General features: G+C 35.4%; 1 protein-coding gene across 2 annotated transcripts in view; it reads right to left on the bottom strand.

The window, feature by feature from the left end:
• Window positions 1–2092: 2092 nt before the first annotated feature.
• hibch (3-hydroxyisobutyryl-CoA hydrolase) overlaps window positions 2093–19547 on the bottom strand; it is a 50752-nt gene continuing 33297 nt past the window's right edge. For both annotated transcript variants that reach the window (NM_001014316.2, XM_073912309.1), the window contains exons 10-14: window positions 13395–13453; window positions 10525–10606; window positions 4565–4684; window positions 4364–4397; window positions 2093–3189 (exon numbers count right to left, since the gene is read on the bottom strand). In NM_001014316.2, coding sequence (NP_001014338.2) covers window positions 3074–3189; window positions 4364–4397; window positions 4565–4684; window positions 10525–10606; window positions 13395–13453 — 411 coding nt within the window. In that variant the 3' untranslated portion in view covers window positions 2093–3073. The remainder of the gene's footprint in view (window positions 3190–4363; window positions 4398–4564; window positions 4685–10524; window positions 10607–13394; window positions 13454–19547) is intronic.

Below are 19547 nucleotides of genomic sequence, written 5' to 3'. Positions count from 1 at the left end.
AGCAGACGCTTTTATCCAAAGCGACTTACAGTACAAATGAGGACAAGAAAGCAATTTACACAACTAAGAGCAACAATGAATAAGTGCTATAGGCAAGTTTCAGGTCTGTAAAGTCTAAGAAGGGAAGTGTTAGTAGTATTAGTATTTTTTTTTTTTTTTTGGTACAGTTAGTGTGATATTCAGAGAGGCAATTGCAGATTAGGAAGTGTAGTGGAGACTAAATAGTTGAGTTTTTAGTCACAAACATGGAACAGACATGAAAATGACTTAATCATTTTCAGAATTTTTGTACATTGATAAATTAACAATCAAAACCAGAAAATCCCATTATTGGTTGAAAATGGTGTCAACACACCCTTAAACAAGCTTTTTTATTTGAATATTCTAGGCACAAAGTCTAAAGCACATGGCACAAAAGCATTAAGGGCATGTCTAAATTCACTTTTGCTATTTGGGGGACGAAACAATACGCTCTGCACCCTGGTGCATGGTCTAACAGGGTTCTGCTTATTCTCTTAATGAGTTATAGGTGTGTTCTGAGCATAATGTGCATTACACCATTTAGTCTCATCTACCATTCCCTTTAAGAGTCAGTTTCATCGCACCATTGCACATTTGCTATTTACATGGCGGACTTTGTAAGTGGAAAAACTGAACCCTTCACAAGCGAGAAAACAGTTAAACGTTAAACAGACCATCTGCAGTGCGAGGATCAAGAACGAGCCACCTCCATTGTGCCTCTTTACTCTCTCATTACTTTACTCCTTTACTTTCTTGGATAAGGAAACAGTGTTGTACACACTCCACTGAAGACGTCAATTAGCCTATACATAATTAATTTTGTTTATTAAGCGCAAAGATTTGTTTCAAAACTATTTCTAAGTTCAGTTCTAATTTCCAGCAAACAAATAAATGAACGATAATAACGAAGTGTTGTCAAAAAAAGGAGTTATATTCAAACACACACCCAGGTGGACAAATCTAAACTTATCTAAATAATAAATAATACTACCGCCAATAATAACATTATACAAAAGTAAATTGTCATAAATAAACTGAAAAAAGCCCCCCATGATGAAGTCATGAAGGCAGAGGTTTTTATATTTATGTGAAAAATAAACATTTTTGTAATATTTTAATCCTTTAAATCTTTTTCATATTTAAATATCTTTGTGTATTGCTGTAAATCCTGTGTGTATCAAGCAATGTGTAAGCATTTGGATTTGCATAGGCTCACAACTAACACTACTCTGCGCTGGAATTTAGACCAGCTTTCAATTGGTCAACGGTGCAGTCTATTTTAGTTCCTCAAATTAGCAACACGACAACACTCTCAGAAATAAAGGTACGCAAGCTCTCACTGGGGTGGTAGCTTTTCAAAAGGTACACATTTGTACTTAAAGGGTCTATATTGGTACCTCAAAAGTATATATTAGTACCAAAGGATTTTAAGAGGAACACTTTTGTTCTTTTTAAGTATTAATATGTACCCTTGAGGTATTAATATGGACCTTTAAAGTACATATTTGTACCTTTTGAAAAGGTACCACCCCAGTGACAGCTCACGTACCTTTATTTTTGAGAGTGAACAATGCACCTTAACACATCTCCTTAGTAGACCGGCACACCAATGAGTCAACAAAGGGGCACAAATGGATCTGCTATTTACACAACGTGGCGCAAAACGTGAAAATTAGGGTTACGTTGGTTTAAAAATAGCAACAAAATCTTGACATACACAGTCTTGTGCCTTATTGCGCCGGGTGTATGATAGGGCCCTTCAGCTCTCTAACTAGAAATCCAGTTTTATTAATACTTTTATCGTTGACTGGGTTAAAATCATAAGTTTGACTTCTTTAAAAAATGCAAGCAAATTTCAGTGAATAAGGTGATATGAATTGAGATATTCACGTCTGTCCAGTAATGCAAATGGTACGGGTGTGATTTTACTACTTTGGTTTAGGGATTTCAACAAGCCCTTAACACTAAGTATGAGCAACTCCTTAACAAACAACACGGATAAGCAGATTAACTAAACTGCTGAGTCTGTCAGTCAATTTGCTAATTAGTTCAATGAGGCAGAAGACCAGACTTTTTACACCTTTGTTTTTATTGAGATGTGCTGTGGGCATGTTAAGATTACATGAGATTTCTGCAATCAAAACCAAAAGTGGATACAAAACAATCTTATTTTTTTTGTTCATGAAATATAGGTCACGCAGTTTAAATCAACATCCACGCAGTTATATCGGCATAGCAAAGAAGGACTGAATCGTTATAACTCAAGGCATCATGGTCGTGTCAACGTCATTCAGATTTAATATATCAAGCTTGATACATTTATGCCAGAGGAAGGACTTGTGTAGTAAACAGCACTGTGGTTAATGGCAGTCATATTGCATACTGTGCATCACATGACAATACTTTAATCCGACCGAACTGAATCGTGGCCAGGGCATGTGTTAAGGTTAATCACGGATTGCAGCATGTGCAAAAATCAGTGTCTGCCAATCTATTTCCACAGGATTTACACAAACGATTACACAGTTTAGAGGGGAAAAAAGACACCTTTAACAATGAAGTATGCAAGATACGATTCCCAGCACTTTAAACAGAGTGCTGTTAAATTTTGTTCAAAATTGTGTCATTATATCACTTTTGTCATTTTATACCCAGTATGAACACCTCATATTTTAATTCACAGAAAATACCTGCATGACTATCAAAATTCTGATATTAACAACTGTAAATAAAAACAGAAACGTTTAACTGGGGTTAAGTAAATAATGACATACTCATTTTCAATTGTTAACTCTCCCTTAATGCCATTTCCCAGTAGAATGGCATCAAGACACTCCCCAAACCTCTGAACTTCCAGAAGAAATCAGCATTGCTCATCATTTCAGAGAGGCCTCACAGAAGCCTCAGAGGAACATTTGCTTTAGCTGTAAGCAGCAGAAGTATTTTTGCTTTCGTCAGCTACTATATGCTGACAGAAATAACAATGCAGATTTCTTTGATAAATTTCAGAGATCTGTGAAAAAGCAACTTGCGGGATTTTTGAAATGACTTTCTATAGTTTGAGGTCTCTTTCACCCAGAGAGCTGAAACATTTGTCTACAAACTGAACTGAGACTCCAGCCAGGGTAGAAGGTTTCCACTTTGGACTCTGGTCTTTATCGATTAGCACTGTGAATAGAGAGGGGGGAAATTATGCTCTAAATTTGGGGCAAAAACTGGTTATTTAAGTGGAGCATTTCTATTTTAACACACAAAACCCTGAATCATTACCATTTACAGATATTATTAGACAATACAATGATGAACAGATCAACAAAGCACATTAAAAATAATACAGTATCAATTTAATTAAATATCCTGTCTGGCTGGTACACAACTTTAATAATTAAACACAATCAAATTTACTAATACAATGTAATCAGGGTTCCCACTATGAGCCAAATGTCAAATTCCCAGACTAATAAAATTAATATCTTTAATTGTGTGTTATTATGTAACATCTTTTTAAGCGCTCAAGCAAATTTGGATGGTTTTAAAGAAAATGTATAAACCCAAACAGGGTTATAATAGGTTGGAGTTAAGGTTATGTTGGGGTTAAACAATACCAATCCCTCCGAGGTTAGGGTAAGGGAAGTGGGTAAAAGCTAGTTTCACCCTTATTAGAATATTTAATCTGATTGGCTTAGACTTACATGGCTGTATGTCTTGAAGCATAGGTCCAGTGTGCATGTATGAGGTGTCATTCGATTATCTATCCATCCATCCATCCATCCATCCATCCATCCATCCATCCATTTGTTTATCTATCCGGCTGTCTGTCTATTTATCTGTCTGTGTGTTTATCTATCTAACCCTAACCCAAAGCAAAGTTGGACTGAAATGCCTTCTTTAGTTCAAGTGGTGACTTTTTGTCCAATATTTTTTTTTTTAAAGTGAAAACTTAACAATAATTAGGTCACAACATAGTCAGCTATATTTTCTATATCTCGGTAAGTGACCAATTATGCTTGCCAATATAAACTACATTTATAAAAAAAAAAAAAAAAAAAAAAAAAAATATATATATATATATATATATATATATATATATATATATATATATATATATATATATAAAACGCAATAAAACAAACGCAATCATTTTGATAAATGGAAAGTAAAATTTTCAATGAATAGCAAAAATGCCTGACATTCCATGACCTGGTCAAAATACAAACAAACTAATAAATTCCATGATTTTCAATGTCTTGAATACTGCTTTTAAAATTCTGAGATATTCCTGAAATTCCATGACTTGTGGGAACCCTGTATAATACATTTCAGAAAGAAAAACGCATATTACCTGCTCTGACCCCCTCATAAAAATCGTGGCCGTTCTGTAAAACAAGAGTACAAATCCATGACTTGAATTACACAAATATTTCTCTCTAATCTAATAAATGGCACACTGTGCAACAAAAAAGCGCCAACACAGCTTTAAGCTGATTTGATTTAGGTAATGAAATGATAAAGCAGTGCATTTACTGAAAATTGCATTACATACCATACAGGCCTGGCTGAGTCTATACTCCATCATGAACACCTCCTGCATACTCATTCTCGCTCCTTCCTCAATCTGCCTGAAAGTTAACTTCAGTGAAGTCGGTGACATTTTGACAAGAGTCTGAAAAATTCAATAAAAAAATAAATTAAATAAAAAAAAAAACAATAAAAAAAAAACAGTTGCTGTATCTTCAAATTATTATCTTCATACCTTATGGCTAGGAAGCATACAGATTTTTTGTGGCAGTAAAGAAAGTAAAAAAAAAAAATGAATATTAATAAGGGTAACACTTTATTTTGATGGTCCATTTGAGTATTAGTAGACTGTCTTCTTAATATCAGCTGATACTTCAACAGATTCCTTCAACAGACATTGAACTGACTATAAGAAACTTTGCAAGTGCATATCAGCTTACACTAACCTTAACCCCGACCCCAACCTAACAGTCTACTTATCCAAAGAGAATTAGTAGGCATGTAGATGCAATGTAACTTAAATTCAGCAAATGGGTCATCAAAATAAAGTGTGACCTTACTAAGTTTTAATGTGTTACTCTGTAAAAGACAGACATACAGTACAGTACAAAAATATTTCATTATTTTTTTTTATTTTAATTATTAATTTTTATTTTACAGAAAAAAAAATAAAAAAAAATATATACATATATATATATATATATATATATATATATATATATATATATATATATATATATATATATATATATATATTTTTTTTTTTTACATACATAAATTATTTTCAGTGGGATACATTTGTACATCTAAGTTACATTGTAGTTACCTCAAATTACATTGGTGATAGGTCAATTATCCCTCTAAATGTACATATCTGAATATCTTGTCATACTAGGGCTGGGCGATTTGGCCTAAAATCAAAATTTCGATTAATTGAACATTTTAACTTGATTACGATTAATGAACAATTAATGAATTAATTTATTTAAAAAGTTTTTTATTTTTTTTTACAGTAAAAATGCTCACATTACAAGTGAAAGTTTTTTGAATAAAGGTTGCATTACTTGATTTTAAAATAATTGAAGGAAACAAAAACTATCTTCTAGCTATGATTATTTATTGAACATCAACGTTGAACAACGCCTAAAACCATATATACCATATTTATAAAAAAGTGAAAATAAATAACAAAAATGATTACTGTTTTTCATATTAAAAGTAGAAAATACGCAGTATCTCCTCTAAATAAAATAACTCTTGTATATCCTGTAAATAATATTTTAAACAGTGCATTTCTTACATCTTCTGTAAACAAAAACTTTATGTAAATAATTTTATTGTAATGGGAAAGTATGCCGTCTCTGGCACAGCTTCCAATCTTTGTCAATGTAGTGCAAACTTGCGAAGTGTAGTTATATTTTACCCATGAGTTTGACACAGAGTATAAAGTAGCCTTCACAGAGCTGGGGCACATGACTCCACACATGGTAGGGAAAGTAACGAGAAAAAAAAAATCTACCTGAAAAAATTTGATTGATTATACACTGCAAAAAAAAGTTGGGGTAACTTTAGCCATTTGAGGAAACTGATTGCAAACAACCATTTAAGTTTAAAAACTAAAACTATTGAGTACTGTGAACCTCATACATTTGAGTAAACGAAGCAATTTGAGCACAGTAAAACCAAATAAATGAAGAAATCTCAAACCAACTGAGTACTGTAAAACCCAATAAGTTAAGGCAACTCAAACTGTTTGAGGAAACCAATTGCTACAAACCATTTGAGTTAAAAAAAACTAATCTATATGAGTACTGTGAACTTATGCCATTTAAGTTGAAGTAATGAGATATTTCATTAACTCATTACCTTCAACACTGAGTTCAAAACTCTTTTCAAATGAGTTGAATTAACTTTCAGTCAATTTTGAGTTAACTACACTCATTTCATTTGATAATGTTGACTGCTGGGTTTTACAGCGTAGGTTCTGAATGTTGATTTCGATTACTTCTTGATCAATTGCCCAGCCCTATGTGATACTTTTCCATCTCATCAGAAATATTTAATTTTAATTTAATCTTAAATTAGTATTTGCTTTGATCAATGACCTTGAAAGACCTTTAGAACTCTGAAACGGTGCAGTTTTCCAGAAAGCTTTTTGGAAAGCATATTTAATGTCTTTTGCTTGAGCTCATTTAGCACTTTAATCATCATTTTGCTTTATTCTAAAACTGTGGACATGTTTATCTCACAAAAATAATGTCTATATTAAATAAAAATAATAATAATAAATTAAAGTGAGAGCTTCAAAAGACATGAAATACAACAGGGTGTTTACAGGAGGGTACTGGCCAAATGTACCGTTGATAAAAAGAGGCTCATATGAACAAAGAACCAATCCTTGAACAGCCTTGTGGTTACAGGAACTCTGCATGACCTGCTCTCATATAAAACTCATTCAATGCAAACGGCATGTTTTTCTGTTTATATCAGTCACTTTGTATAATACAGTATAACGAGGTGGTGTGATTCGTTCAACTTTAAGTCATAAAAGGGACAAAAACTAGAGTACAGAACCGTTGAAAATAACACAAAAACAGAACAACAGTAATGGTAAATATTCAACAATGAAAAGTCACCATGTCAAACATCAATTTCCTTTCTACGGCTCACTCTAAACAAAGTGATGCATGGCAAAGTAGCGCTATGGGAGGAAAAACAGAATGGCTTTGAAATACTAATGAGGTATAATATGATTCAGGGCCCATTACGCAATACGAAAGAGGGTTTGCATGCAGCAGAGACCTCAAATGAGAAGCCGCACGCGCTCGTTTCGTTGTTTATCTCTCCAAATATCCCGGAAACCATCACAAGCTTTACACAGATGCAGGAGCAGGACACAGAAACACACTCCTGTATGAAGAAGAACATCCCCAAACCCAGCTGCAATGTCCCCTATTCACCTTTCACTTTAGGAGGGCTGTATAAACATCACGTGAACTTTAGGCTGAGAATAAATGAATGACTCAACTTCGGATAAAGTCATACTTTTTATGGCCCGTTTCCACTGAGTGGTACGGTACGGTTCGGCTTTTATTACCGATTCCACTGTCTAATGGCCCATTTTCACTGAGTGGTATATGGTACGGTACGATTCGGTAAAGGTCACTTTCATCAGGCTTGCGTTTCCACTCCCAAAAGGGTACCAATGGTCAAAGTTTCAGTCGATATCATTCTCGCTCGAGAAAATGTCCACAGTAAAACTGTACGGTCGTTAACATCTCATAAAATAGGCACTTCACATAAAACAGACACTTTATACACATTAATATGTGTATAAATGTTCATTACTAACCTTTCTATGAACATGATTTGATTATAAATGCAGATCAATGAAATAGCCTACATTTAGTCCTTATTTGGGTTCAAAAACAAGACGAAATATAGTCCAGTCAGTGCAAACCTCTCATCTGTATTTTTAATCTTCACCAGCACATGTAAGCTCTGTTAGAGAATAATTCCGTCATTCCGAGTTCAGAATTATATGTATATATTGTTACGCTGTAATGTCTCAGCTGTGTATTTAAAAATGGGCTTCCTATGTTTTCATTCTCCTGGCTTGTGCATGAGCTAGTGATGCATCTCTGTAAACCAAGAGCATTCAGTTGCACGTCTAGCTCTGCCTTTTGGTACCCTTTTGTTGTGCTAGGTACCCTTTCGAAAGGGTACCCAAAAAGTGGTATGGTACGGTTCGCTTTTTGGTACCTTTTGATAGTGGAAATGGCCATAAAAAGCATACCGAACTGTACCATACGATCCAGTGGAAACTGGCCATTTTTGGTACCTTTATGGCTTATTTCCACTAAATGGTACTGTGCAGTACGCTTTTATGGCCGATACCACTGTTAAAAAGTAGCAAAAAGTGAAAAGCATGATTGAATAATTACACCTTTCACAGATCTCTCTTTTAAATAAATATTTTCTATTGAATGCTTTACAATAATATATATTTTTACATATATTAGGTTAGTTAGTATTAAAGCCAAAACTGGAACTAATATAACAAAAAAAATTATGTTATTGAAAAAATAATTTATTTTTACATTTATTGTGTTATTACAGTTATTGTGAATGTATTATCTTTTTATTTCTAATGATGTTAAGGGAACAAACACTTATTTTAATGGAAATTACAATGTTCTGTAAGGGTGGACTGCGAATGAAACTGAAAGTGTTGAATAAATGAAGCAATGAATTATGTTTTAAAGCTAGCTCTCAGTGGCTCTAAATAAAAAGCAATTCTAATATGGTTTCCAAATATCATTTTTATATAAACATGTTTGCTTTGAGGATATTTCATTTTAAAAGGTTATAACAAAATGTGATGCTCTCTTTTTTAAAAATTCAAGAGTTCACACTTAGCTGATGATTGATTGGCATGATTGGCATGCTGTCCCGTGAGAGAACCCTGAGTTCATAGGATTCTCGAGCCTGGGGTTCTCTCCCGTTTGCAGGGCAAGAGGGGAGTTTGAGCTCAGGTAGATTTTGAGAACTCCCTTGCTGTTTGAAGCTAGTGTGCAATTAGGGATTGTTATGAAGATATAACTACTAACTAGGAGCACGTCTAAGTGCCGATTTGGATTAGTCAATTAACTTAAGTTGTATGTTTTGGATGATGGGAGGAAATGGGGGAACCCACGTGAGCACAGGGAGAACAAGTGAACTCCGCACAGAAACGTGGATTGGCCTGGTAAGGACTGGAACTAGTTATGTTCTTGCTTTGAGGCAACAGTGCTAACCACTGGGCCATTGTGCCGCCCATCTAGGTAAGGAGAAGAAGTAGGGGTGGAAGGGGGGATTCTTTAAAATGAAGATGACTATGGTATGGAACTTAGATTATTTATGGAGATTTAGGAATCGTCTGATTGGTGAATCATAAATTAAATAATGCGGAACCAGCCACGAGCAATCATAAGCACACGATCCTTTCGAAATTAGTTTATAAATAAATTTCACTAAGAACTGTTTATAGGAACTTTGTAACTGCTCTTTGTAATCTGACATTTCAATTCAGAGCTTGTTCATGCTGAATGTAACTTTGTTAATAAAAAAAAAATCATTTTGCCAAGATGGCAGCACATTCTAATTTTAAACAAAAGAACAGGAGCTCTAATTTTGCTTAAAATGTAATGTTGAAAAGATGTTAGTGACTACTATAATCAGAATCAAATCAGATTGTGAAGTCCCTTAAAATTTCCACCCTTAATAAATATTTTCTCATAAAATATATTCACATCATCATGTTTCAAACTTGTTTAACTTTCATTTTATCAACAAAACCAAATGGTGAGAATATACTGGTCATTCTTTGAGTGTTATGAAAGTGAATACGGAATGGGGATGTAAAACTTGGAATTGACTAAGTAAAGAAAGCATCATAAAATGGGTTCAAATGAAAGGGATTTCACCCAAAAAAAGAAAATTTTGTGATCATTTACTTACACTCCAAATCTATTGGAGATTACTTTCTCTATAAATCACAAATGGAGATATTTAGTATAATGTTAGAAGCCGGGAACCATTGACATCCATAGTATATGTGGATAGCCACTGGTTTCTAACATTCTTCAAAATATCTTAATTTGTGTTCAACAGAAGCAAGAAATTCATAAAGCTTTAAAAGCACTCGAGGGTGACTAAATGATGACAGAATTTTCATTTTTGGGTCTCTGCGGTGTGTTCAAGCTTTTTGGCCCAGATGCAGCTGACACAATGCGGCAACACAGTCAGATTTCAGCACTGCCAGTTCTTTGAAGTCAGCTTGGTGTTTTCGCAGCCATAAGTAGCTTTGTCTAAATACAAGTCTGAAATACAAATTGTGACTGAAATATCTGTGCTGCATGGCTTTGGAATGATATGAAGGCGCAGAGATGACTTTCACTTTTACCTTGTTATTTTTGGTAATGTTTAGTCATCGCTTAAACCCACCTCAGCCTGTTTCAGTGCAAATGCCGAGCCATCTTTCTTAAGGTTCTCCACGATCTCCTCTACACTTCCAGCTGAAAATAGCCTAATACAACAGAACAATAAGGAAACACACAGGGTCAGTCCTGCAAACACAAACACAAAAACGCATACAAAAACCCCATCTGTGAAAGTTTTTCTGCATCGTGCAGTCAAGCCAAATTAGTCATCAGATTTAATCCTGGGACATCAGATTAGTGCAGCATCAACTGATGTTATGTAAGGCTCATATGCAAACTCAACACAAAAAAAAAAACAGGTAAACAAGGGGGGGTATAGGCTCATGAATAATTTGTCCCCGGAAGAACAGATGCAAAGATAATCTGCACACGCTCTGGTGATGGTGGAAGCTGCATTTCGAAGCGTATGCAATGTTTATCAGTCTCATCATTTCAGCCCTTTCATCAAAATATAAAACATTTCCTTGCACACATAATTATGGGCCTTTCGTAGTGATAGAAATAGCCTGGACGTCTCAGAGTTTTAACAGCACCTTAAGGCAGTTGTTGAAAGCTTATCCAGTGAAACAGACACAAACGCAAAAGTAGAACTAATCCAGTGTGAAGTCTAGTGAAGTTACGCCAGAACTCTTTCTGCTGGTGATTTTGACTAGCAGTGACCGTCACATATGAAAAATAATGCAAATATATACAGTAGTCATTAATATCATTTATACTTAAAAGTCACACATAAATAGTGCTGATTAACACTAGGGTTGGGGGACATGGCAAAAAATGTGTTGAAGTCAGGACTTTGTATTTATAATGAATCATTTATGATATTTTATGCATAATCACTTCACAATAAAAATATTCTAAATCAATTAATCATTGTGAATTTTGATATTTCAAAAGATTTCCTTTAAATGCTATTCATCTTAACTGTCTTTTCATCATGATCGTCCTGTTTTTCCACAAATATGTTAAGCTGCACAACTACTGTCATAACAATGAGAAATTTTTCTTGAGCACCAAATCAGACCAGTAAAATTATTTCTGATAAATTATGAAAAATAATGCAAATAGTCGTTGTATTAATACCATGTATACAAAAAAGTTGCAGATACATAGTGCTAGGGCTGGGGGACGTGTCTAAAAATGTGTTGAAGTCGGGATTTTGTATTTATAATAAATCTTTTCTGAATAAAATTTATCTTAGTAATAATTACGAAGTTATTTAAAAAGGTTTCCTATAAATGCAATTGATCTTAATTTTGTATTCAGCAAAGTTCCTTAAACAATTATCCTGTTTTTCTATAAATATATTAAGCAGCACAACTGCAACTGTCACAAAATATATACGTCACATATATGTGTCCCACACTGCTAAAAACACTATTAGGACACCTATATTTCACTAAAAAGTGTAAATTGGTTGTTTTTGCGTTATTTCAAGCAAATTCGTACTTCCGGTTTGAAACGAATTTTTGAAGCTGCGTCACGACCATGACATAATAGCGTTGTATTCCAGCGTGCAGACTGGGCGTCTGTGCCAGAGTGTGTCTTATTACGTCTTACAGTGTGATGCATTAATGCATGAGTAAAGCTTGGTTCAAACCAATCAGCGCGCTCTATTGTGCAACTTCATTAATATTCATTACTGTCAGAGTGTTTAGATAACAGAGACGCCACGTTGTGTTGGCAAAACAAGCGTGAATTGTTGCTTTTATAGTTTGCTGCAGTTAAGTTTCGTTTTCATTTTCTCTCTGTGAGAGCTCAGCTGGAGTCACGTGTGGATTAACAGTGTACGCGACGCGCGACAACAATAACTTACGTGTCTAAGGAGGATTATTGTTTACCTGAGAGCTGTTCTCATCTGCAAACGCTGAGATCCGGATCTCTTGTAGTCTCCTCTTAATAAAGACGCGGCTCTAGTTGCTGGTGATTGTCCCGTCTCTACAGATTTGGTAAGTGAGCAACCAGTGCTCTCTGTTTATTCAGTTTGTTCGTATCGAACTAAGTTAACTATTGCACTGAGTGTAAACATGTTAGCACTACAACCAAACTTTTACCTCGTGTAGGATTTTTACCACATTTAGTGACCGAAATAACACACGCGGCTTTCTGACGCTACCTGCCGAGTGCATCTAAGTTTCCGGGAAATGCGGAGGGTGTTTATTCTCTTATTCGCCGTGCGGTATCAAACATTGCATGAAAAATACACGCTTACAGCAGTTCCTCGAATCAAATATCTCGTTTGTCGCGAGGCACATGAATGAATTCCCTGAATGAAAGAGCCAAACTGCAGTTAAAGTCCACCATTTAATAATTTGGCAAATAATTCGACAACAGATGTCCATGTAAACACTGTCACTTCGTCCCCTGTGTGTGTGTGTGTGTGTGTGTGTGTGTTTTGACTCTGAAAGTCAGAGCGCCCAAATAGACACTCCCACACCATGCCTCTTTGACACTCCCCCCTAAGCAAAGCTGGACACGCCCACTTTTCTGACTTTTTCCAAAGTAGAAGTGTGAAAACACCCTGCTGAAACGAGGGGGTTTTAATGGCCCTTTAAGGTACTATGATGAGGTACACGTTTGTACTTTTTAGGTATTAATATGTACCTTTAAGGATCTGTTTAAGTTCCTATAAAAGGGGTATTGCCACAGTGACAGATTAAGTACCTTTATATGAAAGTGTAAGCATCACATGATTACTGCCATGTTTCGGGCGTTTCACATTTCTTATCTATAGCCTATGTAGTTTCACATCTGTTTAATTTCCTTCTGTAGCTTTGTCCCTTTGTCCCACCAGCCTACAAAATTTGTTTTCCATTTGAAGGGAGAACTTAGGGCTCTATCAATAAAGCAAAAGGTTTATTTAAGAATAAGGCTTACCTGTCGATGGCCTCTGTCTGTTCCTGGAGGACAAACGGTTTCTCAGCATCCAGATGGCTCTGAGAAGACATATAACAGCAGCGTGTGTTTAGACATCGGCTGAAGCACATATATAGAGCTGTATTTCAGCACAGACAACTGCAATCCCCAACTGGCTGTGTGTGTTTGAGTATCTGAAGCCATTTTTGTCCTGCCAGGCGGACACCATGGCTGTGTCTGAAAGCTGAAGAATGCTCCTCAGGCAGTTTACGGTGACAGAAAGTCATAGTGGCAAGTCTGAATTTAATGTCCGTCTCATCCAGAATGTGACACTCGAGTGTGTCCTGTCTAATTTAAAAATACAATAAATCCTACATTTTTTACCTTTATGGAATGCAACAATATAAATGTCAGTTAGTGTGACAATTTATACCATCTTGTCAGTCACTTAGAATTACAGTCATTCTGTAGTAGGGCTGCACAATAGTTTAAGCATCGATATCTAAATGTGTGAATACAAAATAGTCACATCGCAGGACGTGGAATGTGGAGTCAGTATTGGAGTTGTCCAGGCACAACAGTTCAGAACACATGAGAACTTTGGAGTCATTTAACCATAATAAAGTGAAAGTTTATCCATTTCTTGTGCCTTTGCAAGCATTTTCAATTGAGTTTAGAGCATTTGGGAACGATAAATTGTTTGTAGCTTTAACAATGGTTAATTGTATTTAATTATTTACACAATGAAGAATATACATTTGTGTTGTACATTTGATTATTTTATTTCTGGACCTGCATACTGTTAGATTTCTTCATTTGTATTTTTGTTTTACTTTATTATCTTCTGGTTGTAATTTGTTTATTATATTATATGCGGATGCACTCCTTGACAAAATCATCCTAATCAATCTGAATTTATTTAAGGAGCAGTAGGTGATTGTCTTCAGAAACATTTTTTTTTCCTGCCGGTTGAAAGTACATAATTCTGGGTTAAGCATGCAACTAAAATAAATGTTTATTCAGCTAAAAATTGTTGGCCCAATAATTTCCATATTTCTGGTAAGTAGCCCAAACGGTCTGTCAGCAAATGTAGATTTGTACATCTGTGCACACTGTTCATCCAGATCTGCCGTTTGCACATGTACGTGGACACGAGATATTGACATCGTTATAAACAAATGCTCAAATCAAAACTTTAAAATCCTGAATCAATATTGGAGTTACTTTTGCATGCTGGAGGAAAGACGACACCATGGCTGAAGTATTTCTTTTAGACAGGCAATGTTATATTTAAAAAGTATTTTAGTCACGAAAAGCTTATGTAGATTTTGCTGTACAAATGGGTTTTATGCACAGTAGTGTTGTTCAGCCACTAACAATTTTCAGCAAAAGTTTGATGTGACTATTTTTAGTTGCATAATTGACCTTTTACAGCATTGATAATGTAGATTTTTATTTAGTTTAACAACAAAACATAAGTAAATAGCGCTATTCCAGCTTGCCTGCTTTACTAAGCTGAAGGTTTTATATTCACATTGGTTCATTTTTGTTCAATGACAACCTGTGACACGTTCCCTATATTGTTTACCGCTACTCTGAATATTCTCTCTGAAATAGCATGCAAGTATGGATAGTTATAAGTGTAATTCCTGCACGTCATCGCCAAGCACCAAACATACAGTAGTCACTTTAGGCCAAATCGCGTGAGAGAGTGAGACCAGTGATCCTTACATGCATAAAATATTGCACATTATGGCAAGTTTTCCTTGCTACACAACTTAAAACATGTTAGATATACAGTCTTTCGTTGAAATTGTAGTACTATAAAGTACTATAAAGTTTTCTAACTGGCAAATGACATGATCTAGTGGGTTGTCTAATGTCTTCTTTAAGGTGCGCATTCGTGATTTCAGGAGGCGTGGCTTTGGACGGCAAGAGAGAGACAGTGTTTTAAATATATTATGCATTTCGGCAGATCACCTACTGCACCTTTAAGTTATGAATATATAGCAATATAAATCGCAGAAATTCAAAATATCGCAATGTGTGCTTTTTCCAACAATATCATACAGCCCTATCATACAGAATCAAAGTGCTGACCCAAACTTCTAATTAATTGTCATTTTAAATGCAACTATTCTTAAAACTACCAGATTTTACTTCTTTGCCATTTTTTAAAATAACATTTACAATGACAATTGTAAAAGTAAGTATGAATCAGAATAAATATGTTGTTTCATATTTACATACATTTTTCTGTAATGCTGAATGACACCAAAGACTTTAGAATACAAAAGACATGTCACTCATATAGTATTGAATGGGAAAAAGTGAAACAGTCATTAAGGCGAATAAAGTACAGGAGCCAATAAGATCGCTATAGACTGACGTTTCTCTGGGGGAATAGCATGGACCAAACGTGTGCTTTTACAGCAGTATGGTGGTCAACAAACAGATTACAAAATCTCAGTGATTATTTGCTTCACAGACATAAGAAATATATTCACATAAAGCTTGAAACCTGTACTTTAAAATGAACAAGGAACCTGAAAACAAAAGTTTTTTGCTTTTGTAATCTGTATGAAACGAACGCAGTCCGTCCTGTCAAATGCCGATCACATAACGGCAACTACTCAAACGCCCACAAACTTGTAAACAAAGAGTAGCTGTTTTTACAGGAGGGGATTCACCATCAAGACCAAGTTGTCAATTAATTCAGAAGAGCAGTGAAATCAGACAAGGATTCTCCAAAGGATGATAATGTGTAACATGGCCATAAATGGGGTTGGTGTCGTGATTTTGTTTCTTTCAAGGGCGCATGCACATCATCAGCTTAGGCATACTGAAAATATGCTGATTTTATTTGATTTGTACGTTTAGAAATGAAACTTATGAGATGGTTGTTCTTTAATTTTATTGGTGATTCCAAAAATGTAATGTAATTGTAAGCTTGGCTAACAGTTTTGAAGAATTTGATGTTTCTTCATTTTGATAGAATGCCCGAGCATACTGCCCGAAAGTCATTTTAAAGATGGCCACCGAGTGAAATGACCTGCCTTAAAGAGGCTTTGATGACATTAAACTTTTATTTCAATCATATTTTGATATTACATACTCACATTTATATTTATACACAATGCTTATACACTGTGAAACACTGACTACACCGACTCTTTCACAACAAGTATATTTATCATTTCATTTTCTGTGTGGGTGTATATATTGGTTGAGCTAATTTACTCTCTCTTAGTGCTTAAAAGCTGTGACATGAATCCCAGTGACATTTCATTTTACGCCTGCTCTACAAATGCACAGACATCTCTGTTTCAATACATTTTTTTCCCTCAGAATCCACAATTCACCATAAGCACACTTTGAATACAGAATGAATGCGTCAATATTTCTCCTTTATCTGCTGAGGTGTGGATACACCTACATTTTATCTTTAGTATCAAACAATCCACAGGCTTTAAAGTGCAACCTTAATGATCAAAGTTGATATAAGTGTAGGATTTTATGGTTTAGTGACAGCTGCTGTAGATAAAACTCTCTTTGAAGAAGAAGTACTGCCAGATGTAAATAAAATCCACTGGCCATTAGTGCCATGTCACAGTGCAAAGAGTACCTGTAAATAATTCACAGCGTCTGGATTTTTAATTAGCTTACTATCAAGATGTGTCGAGGCAGAAGAGAGCAGAATAAAGGGAAGGATCAAAAGGGGAAAGCTAATCTGTTGTCCGGAGCATGAAAGCTGCTGGACATCAGTCTCTCCCTCTCCCTCTCTCTCTCTCTCTCTCTCTCTCTTTCTCTCGAGGATTTCTGGAAAGCCGTGTGACGTAAAGACTATATGAGTCACAATAATCCTGCCTCGAACACTCCTGTTCAACACACACAACTACACAGCATTAACCGCAGATGGCCATAAATCCATACCACCAAGCCATAATGAGTGTAATGTGTACAGTAAAACACAATAGAGGACTCAGACAGGCTTAGTATACTCAAAATAACTATACATTTCTGAATATTTAGAGATGGAATGATTCAATTAACTCACAATGTGATATAATTTGTTCACCATGCAATTGTCTAGTTTTTTTTTTTTTTTGGACATGTCCTATTACAAAATTGAATTATGTCACACAAAATTGAAAATTTTAGGAGTCCCTATTATGGGTTTTTGAAAATGACCTTCCATGCAGTGTGTAACACAGCTCTAAGTAAAATATCCAGCTAAGGCTTAAATCTGAAAGTGCACCGTGTTTAAAACTATTGATTCATCTATAAAAGAGTCAACTCATAGTGGTTTGAATGAATCGCCACGGTAACGAGTCTTTAGCCGTTTCAGTGTGAGGTTGATACAGAACTGAAGCCCCACCCATTTATGCATGCGCAGACCCAGGAAAATTGAAACCCCTGGGCCCCACTGTAGAAAGAAAAAGAGGAAGACAAACACTGTAGCAGATCCGGGTTGAATCATGTCACGAAGACACTTGGCTCTGAATTGCGAGCGAAAGTTATTGCTCTTTTCTTCACCCGAAGATGAGGCTGTGAAGAGTCAGTGGTTGAAGTTTGCTTTTGCTAAAATACCTCAGCATTATAGCCCCAGCCTTGTTCTGTGTTCCAGTCATTTTTCTGACAAGTGCTTCAGCAATCTACATGCTTACAATGGGGGATTCGTCGGCCGTTTGTTTAAGGAAGGAACACAAAAGACTGTTGATGTATGGGACTTTGAGAGCTTGACAGGAACTTTATCAGTACACAGTTCATGATTCAGCTTCCTCCATTTCACAAGTGAAACTAACTTAATTGTGATTAAAATGGTTGCCTTCTTGTTTTCTCCAGCTTGCAAATTATGTATTTGTGTTTTATTACTTGTAACCGCTTGTACTGTATCTGGTTACTCTTTATATTCACATATCGCGTCTAAAACCATGTTGAAAACGCGACGCATGCCGCTTGGTTTACGGATAAATGCATTTGTGAGCTTGCGATCCACTGTTGTTTGTTGTTGCTATGGCCACCATCAGCTGTTCCTACACATGTACAGCGGTCAAGTTTCAAAATAGTTCAGCTTTTGCCGCTATGTGGATTATACTTTGGGCTTAACACTGCAAATGAGAATGAAAATAACCTTTATTTAACCAGGTAAGTCAATTGAGGACCAGTTCTCCTTTACAATAATGACTGTTACAGTACAAAGCAGCTGTTACAGCTGTTACAGTACAAAGCAGCAAGGACACAATACACTAACAATTTAACAAATGCAGATAACATATAAAGCCAAGGAAAAATTGAAAACAGTCACAGTGATCTTGTACTATTAACTGGATTTAATTTTTAAAGGATGATAATAGAATAAAATTGTTGAGCTTTTAGGTCTGCTGCAGATGATGCCAAGCATCAGCAAGCAAACTGAAAACAGTAGTGACCAAATGAAGTACGAACTTTGGGTATGCTAAGGTTAATAAAACAAGAGTGTGGATTTCTACATGTTTTCTGAATGTTAAGAAGTGACTAAATACAGTGGAGTTTTCCTAATAAGAGTTTTGTAAATGATCAGAAACCAATGAATTTGACTATGTGATGGAAGAGAAGGCCAATTCAATAAGGAATACATTTGACAGTGATGAGTTTTAAATGGCGCACCGGTAACAAAACCAATTGCTGCATAGTAAATAACATCCAGTTTGTGAAGGAGAGATTTGAAGCTAATCTGGAAATTAAATCCCCATAATCCAGAATTGTTAATACTGTTAATTCGACCAAATGCTGCTTTGAAGAGTGCGTAAAGGTAGATTTGTTTCTGTGAATGAAATCAATATTGGCTTTAAGCTTTTGGAGCAATTCATTTATGTGAGTTTCAAATGATCATAACCAGATACCAAGAAAGCAATCAACATAATCAATTTCAGTACCGTCCAATGAGGACATTTTAGGAGGAAACTCAACAAGTGGTAAGTTTCTGTTAAAAACCATACATTTTGTTTTATTAGTATTTAAAACTAAATGAAGATTGCAAAAAGTGCACTGGATGCTTAAAATACTGGCTTGAAGTGAAGAAAATGCTGTAGTCAGAGAAGAACCAAGGTTTTAGTTCTGTACAGAGTGAAATACCAGCAGGATTAATTGTTAACGGTGGGGAAATCATGAGGTGTGTGAAACATGAAACAA

The sequence above is a fragment of the Danio rerio genome, chromosome 9 (assembly GCF_049306965.1).
Source record: "Danio rerio strain Tuebingen ecotype United States chromosome 9, GRCz12tu, whole genome shotgun sequence".
In the NCBI taxonomy this organism is placed as follows: domain Eukaryota; kingdom Metazoa; phylum Chordata; class Actinopteri; order Cypriniformes; family Danionidae; genus Danio; species Danio rerio.
Note: the sequence above shows the minus strand (reverse complement) of the source record. Positions and strands in the feature narration are given on the sequence as shown.